Source organism: Labrus bergylta, chromosome 17 (assembly GCF_963930695.1).
Source record: "Labrus bergylta chromosome 17, fLabBer1.1, whole genome shotgun sequence".
Classification (NCBI taxonomy): Eukaryota; Metazoa; Chordata; class Actinopteri; order Labriformes; family Labridae; genus Labrus; species Labrus bergylta.
In genome coordinates, this window is record NC_089211.1 from 20,500,927 (window position 1) to 20,507,856 (window position 6,930).

Below are 6,930 nucleotides of genomic sequence, written 5' to 3' on the forward strand. Positions count from 1 at the left end.
CACAGTGGAGCCAAAATGGATCTGGTACTTATCTTTCTATCTAGAAAATACAACTTTACAAACTTTTTGAGAAACTGTAACTAGATCATTTGATCTGACAGCTTACCAAGAGGAATACATCCATCAGTCTACTGTAGTCAGTGATGAAGATCTAGAGGAAATATTGATTAGAAAAGAATACAATCAGGTTGAATAAATGAGGTTAATCTGTCTGGTGTTTTGTTTCATGTGCAGCCTCTGGACCTGTGCAGCCGAGCTCTCATCATATCTGAGGAGATGATTCTACATGAGAGCAAGCACCACTCTCTTAAGGTAAGCAGCATCAGTGTGTTAAAGATGGACGATGTGTGCATGTGTGGGCTGAACGTGTTTGTTTTAATGTATTTGTTTTTTTTTTACTGTACTGGTGAGATAACATGAGAAGAGACAAATAGGCATTAAGGGCAAAGCGAAAAGGCATATATATATATAAACATGATATCTTTGTTTAAACAGCATCGTCTTTAAGCCCTTAATTCTGTTTTAGAACAAATCAAAGAAGAGGGTTTCAAAACCTTTATTTGAAAATTAGCTAAATATCTAAGATGCATGAAGTCAAATGTAACTCCTCTCCTCTCCTCTCCTCTCCTCTCCTCTCCTCTCCTCTCCTCTCCTCTCTCCTCTCCTCTCCTCTCCTCTCCTCTCCTCTCCTCTCTCCTCTCCTCTCCTCTCCTCTCCTCTCCTGTAGCTATATACCATTTGTCACTTTGTCACAAACACTTGCATGTTGTGGTTATTTGACCAGACTTAAAGTGACGGTGCGTTATCCCAAAGTCAAAATGTGTGTGTGTTTACAGTTTTGTGTGTATAAAGACAAAGAGAACAAAAAGAGAGGCACATTATGAGAGGAGGAGTAGGATAGGCCCCGAGAATTTGTACCTCTCTGAACTCTCCGGCCCACATCAGACGAGGAAGATGAATAATTGATAAATATGGCTGGTGCCAAAGGTCTGACTGACAGAGAAATTCTGTTTTATGTATCAACAGGAGCTGTAGCTCCTTCTATATATATTTATGAAGCTTTCACATTTTATTAAGCTCACTGAGGAAGGTTTTCTTCATTTCTGCATGAAGTGGAAAATATGTAATACATTATTATAAAAAGTTTAGACAGATATTCTGCAGAAAATCAAGAAATAAAAAATGTAGGGTTTTATGGATGCTTTAGAAATACTTTGTATACTTTCAGGACATGAAGATAAAAATCAATTAATGCATTCTTACCCAGAATGACTCACATTTATAATATAGTAAGTACCTGTCAGCTCAGTTCCCTGGATAGCTAACTTAAAGCTCCTGTGAGGATTCTTCAGCTGGTAAAGAAACAGTTTGAAATAAATACTGACGCCTCTTTTCAAAAGCAAACAAACCCATCAGCTACAGGACGTATAATTTATCTAAAGTTATTAATAATGCCTGAAACTGCTGACACAGGGGTAGGTGTCATTGACCTCATGCTGCAGAAACAGCTTTCTTTTTTTCCACAGTAAATATTGTGGTACATTTGACTGTTTCTGAAAGCAGGATGAGGTCGTTCACTACAAATGTGACTGAAACATGTCAAAGGCAAGAGCAGTGAAGAGATAAGATATACGACTTTGTCCACATTGGACCCCAAAAAGTGAGGTGTGTGTGTGTGTGTGTGTGTGTGTGTGTGTGTGTGAGAGAGAGAAAGAGAGAGAGAGAGAGAGAGTGTGTGTGTGAGAATATAGAGAGAGTGTGTGTTTGGAATTATATTTCTGTAAATGATTTTAAAATGATTTGCTTATCTTTCAGTTAATAAATAATTTGTCCCTAAAAGGAAAAGCCCTTCGTCTGCAAAAACAAAAAAGTAATTCTTCAAGGTGATTATTTTGCTGAGACTTTGAGGAAACCTGACATGCCCTTATTCTAATATTGTTGTTTCCAGAACCTTAACAAAGTCTCTGTGTATTTTGAGCGAGAGGGTGAAGAAAGTGTCGTTTCATCGACTCAGGCTCTAGCTGCCGTTCTTTAATAAGCCCTGTCAGATAATCCTTGCGGTGCACTGAAGTGCAGTGACTGCTGGCATGGAGGATAATTCCGGCCCCCTCTCTCTGGGGGTCGGACATAAAACAAATATTTAACAGCCAGAGTTTGTTGGGAGGGAGTTTCTCTCCACTGAGCCTCTTTATAGGATCTGTTTTTAATGATACGTCAGTGTTGTTCCAGCTTTGACTTTTTATTCACCACAGTTTTATAAGTCTGCCTGCGAGGCAAACACACAAACACGTCTGATTATACAAACATGAATAACTTCCATTAGAATATCTGCACACGAACAGCGAAAACAATGCTGCATATTTGATTTCACCCAAGGTGACATTACAGCCCTCGAACAAGGTTTGAACCTTCATACAGGTCTTACAAAATTATAATAATGACTTCAAATATGTTTTAGTTTAAACATTGTTCAGAATGTGAAATGCATTTTAACGTAAATGTGGAGCAGCAACATTCATTTAGAATCATTTATTAAAGCAATCATTGAAAGCCTTTTTTTACAGTACATTTTGTTTTACATTTTGTGTGTTTGCATGTGTGTGTGTGCGTGTGTGTGTGTGCGTGTGCGCGTGTATGTGTTCATGTGTTTTTTGTCATGTAAAACAGTTTGCTGCCCGCCTTTCATTTGCCTTGTCCATGTTCTAACATCCTCTTCCACCCACTCAAACTTAAACAATCTAAGTACACACACACACACACACACACACGCACACACACGCACACAAACGCATACACACACACACACACACACGCACACACACACACACGCACACAAACGCATACACACACACACACACACACACACACGCTAACCACATACTGGCTCCGTCTGAAACACCCTCTCTGCTATCTCACCCCTCAGAGGAAGCCACTAAAGTAAAAGCATTGTCTTGACACATTGCCCATCTACATGAATTAGACCGTGTGCCTGTTATGTTGCATGAAAGCACAAACTCACATCATGAATTTCCACACTTACATTTAAGCTATTTTTATACAATCTACTTTTTCCTCTGCATTTTTTTTTTTTTTTTTACCCTTTGTTCCTTTTTTTTTTTTTTTTTATGTATTCACTCGAATGCCCGACTGGCACGACTTTAGTCCCTTTACCACGGCACAAGCATAAAGCCAGTCGAGGGCTGTCACAGCAATCTGCACAACTGTTTCAAATCCAAATGAGGCTGAAATCTCTGAAATATTTCTGAGACATGTTTGGGAGTTTGCATATTATACTGTAGGCTTCAGGCTGAAGTGCTGCCTCTTCTTGCCCAACATTAAGTTATCGTTACATGTGAGCAATAAATAATCAGCAATCTGTTTCTTTTCAGCAATGAAAGGGATACTTAAAGGTGTATTAAATAAATGTTTTTGTCACATTATAAATGATGAGAAAAAGAGTATTTTCACTCTTCTTTTGAAACAAAATGAGTCCTCTTTAGTGAAAGCGGCTCTGTCCCATAGATAAACAGAAATAATGGACTGGATATTGTTGCTATACAAATAAACAGCAGGCTATTATAATAGTCTTATATGCTGTTTGACACTAATGTAGTTCAAAAGTAACTGACATGCCAGTAGCATTGCAGACGTGTTACTTCCTGGACATGTTGTGCCATTACACATCATCTAAATCTAATCCAATTTGAAACTAACATGAAACAAACTGTGAATGTAAATGAACAAAGAGAGAATTTAAAGTAAAGGTGAATAGTCCATGCATGTTAACAAAGTGTTAAAATTCATTAAGCTAAAAGGTAAGATGTGGATACATACGTTTTCATTATTGTGAATGTGTTCAGTGCATTTACTGTGCTAGGACAGATGTGGAGGGGAAACCAAGCGGCAACCTCCTGTGATGATAAATGAAGCCAATGAGACATTAGATACACTTTATTATTGAGAAGGCTTTTCTACATAAGTTGCTCCATGTTCTCAACCGTGCAGCAACCTACAGTGTCCACTTGAGGCTGGCTACAATAGCCAAAGAATCCCCATTAGGTCTAATGTTGAAATGCCAATTTTAACAGTAAAAATTAACATGTTTGCAGCCTGATGGGGGAAAAACGGTTTTAGTCACGATAGCTCTTAATGTTAAAAATGCTTAAAACTCTACAGGGGTGGAATTATGTTATAACATATCAGTTTTCAGGCTAATATTCAGCGTTATTTATACATTTGCAGAATTTGGGGGGTGGTTAAGTTGACTAACAGATGAGGGTCTAGTAGCTGTTTTCCTGGAGGTTTAAGGCCTGCCTCAGTTCCATCTTGTTGTCTGTTACGAGGTTGGTCAAAGGTTGGGTAGAGATAGCATTTCCAATACAATGACCATCATCAAAACACCAGTGGGTGATGTCACTGAGACTGTGTCCATGCTTTATACAGTCTTTGGGGAAAAACCTTTAGCAGGGGGTTATACTCTTCGATTTTAAGGTGATGTATGTACATCTTGTTTGTGAGATTTGAGAATTGAATATGGAACTAAATATTGTCTTTTTCTCTCTCCCTTGTTACCCTCCTTCACTTTTTTTTTTTTTTTATCTTAACAAACTTACCACCCCTCTCTTATCCATCTTCCTTTTCCACTTTGCCCCTTTGGTCCTTTAGGTAACAGTATTTGTGTACAGTGACCTGATGCTGGTGACCAGAGAAGACGAGCCTGGCAGGTGTAACGTCCTTCAAAGTCCCCTGTACCTGCGACAGCTGAGGCTCCAGGATGGTATGTATTCATTCACTCGCCTTTCAGCAAACTGAATTACTGCATGCAATTCAAGCTCTATTTGAATTCCCGATCTTTATTGATAAGACGTTTGGCATATTTGTAATTAAGTAAAAATGATGCTACAACATCATCAGATTCCCCAAAACTCAAATCTGTAAGGCCAGTCAGAAAATAGATTCTGAATCAAATCCTGACCCCAAGAATCGAAATCGAATCGTGAGACACCCAAAGATTCCCATCCCTCCTCATTATGATGGAAAAACAACTTAAATATAAAGTATGTTTATATGTCTGCTTAGGGCTTCAGTAAATATGTAAACAAATGTCCAAACAATCTAATCTGTATTTTTACTCTACAAACAAATGTTTGAGCTTTTACAATTCCACACTGAATAATAAGGGAAATAAAACAATTAAGCACAGAAATTGCCCAGCTGGAAATAAACATTCTTAACTTATATGACAGGGATATTTTCAGTAAGTCAGTCGAGTTGAACCACAGGAAATTTGGAGAAAGGGTGCCAAAGTTCCTGTTGCTTTGTCTTTTCATTTCACCTTCTTGTAAACAACCACCTCCTCTAGTACGAGGGAGAGAATAGTCTGGCCAACAGTGCAGCGCAGAGCCTTCAGGCAGTTTAAAACAAATCTGACTGACTGTAAATATCTGTGTTTAGAGAGGTGGGAGGAGACGGGGACAAAGTTTGGAGTCATGTTTGGGAGAGAGCCAGGGGGGGGGAGGGGGGAGGGGGGAGGGGGGCGGAGGGGGTTCACTTAGTCTGCTGAAAGTTGATAAGTGCACGGGTTAGAAAACATTAACACACGACTCCCGCCTCCAGCTGGCTGTCATGTTAGCTGTCGGATCAGGTGGCTGCTATGCTGAGCAGAAAATATACCACAAAAACAAGTGGTGTATCGTCCTAAATGTGTGGTGCATGCGTGTCAAGAGCTGAGTCAATAAACAGGACTTAACTGCAGGGTTATTGTGTCGGGGATTATGGGATTGATTAAGCAGGATAACACTTGTTAAAAGGATGTTGTTGAGAGGAGATTGCATGCTCAGTCCTGCAGAATAATGACTTTAATCGCACAGTGTGAGTGTTGAGGGGGAGACAAGTGTGGCTCTGAGATTAATGATTAGATATTAAGGTGTTCAGTCAGGGGCAACAAATGATGATTTTAGCTACTAATAGGTTTGACTCGGCATGTTGATGACTTGGCTTAGTTTATGGATATAGCCCTCCTAAAGGTGTCAGTGTAGCCTCAATGACATGCAGCCTTTCACTCGGGCTGCACAATTGCAGGAGATAAACATGCCACAGGCCGATATCATTTTCCGAAAGGGGAAAATCCAAGAGCAGAGCACTAAAATCTATCTATCTAAATAGTGTGCTGTGGGAAAACTATGCTCATTTTTGCACCTGTTTGGAATCAGATTAGCTTTTTAATGGAAAAATATATCAAATGAAGTTGAATTTTGTTCTTCTTTCATGAATATTTGATGGCTGACTTCCCTTTTTAATTGTTTGTTGTTTTGTTTTAAGTTAGACTTTGAATATATTCTAATCATAAATCTGCTTTGAGTCCCAACAAAGACTCGTTAGTATCAGAGTGTTTTCTTTAGGAAGATAATATTACTGGGGCCGCTGTGGCTCAGTTGGTAGAGTTGGTCACCTCTCAACCAGAAGGTTATTGGTTCAATCCCCAGCTCCTGCAGCCACATGTCCAATGTGTCCTTGGGCAAGACACTTAATCCCAAATTGCTCCTGCTGCTTTGTCATCTGTGTATGAATGTGATAAGTTACTTCTGATGGTCTCACTACATAGAAACCTCTGCCATCTGGGTGTCAACGTGAGACCTGCAGTGGAAACCACTTTGAGTTGTCAGAAGACTAGAAAAGAGCTACTCAAGCTCAAGTCCATTTTACCTGTAATACTGGAAATAAGTGCAGCAGGTCTAGCAGTTAACTTGTGTCATTGTGAATGTGATCTTCTATTTCAGATCATAAAGATTTTCTGGGTTAAAAAAACCTAAAATCTAAAGCTGAAACTTTGTATCTAAGGCTAACAAGTGGATGAATTGTGTTCAGAAAGACATACGTAAACACACCAAAATAAGACTTTCTCGATTAAAAATAGAGAACATGTCATTC

The 6,930-nt window shown here is 39.1% G+C and overlaps 1 protein-coding gene across 1 annotated transcript in view; it reads left to right on the forward strand.

Moving 5' to 3' along the window:
• Positions 1-6,930, forward strand: part of rgs3a (regulator of G protein signaling 3a) — a 102,749-nt gene continuing 95,819 nt past the window's right edge. Inside the window, exons 1-3 of the mRNA XM_065965322.1 lie at positions 1-24; positions 235-312; positions 4,666-4,777. Coding sequence (XP_065821394.1) covers positions 16-24; positions 235-312; positions 4,666-4,777 — 199 coding nt within the window. The 5' untranslated portion in view covers positions 1-15. The remainder of the gene's footprint in view (positions 25-234; positions 313-4,665; positions 4,778-6,930) is intronic.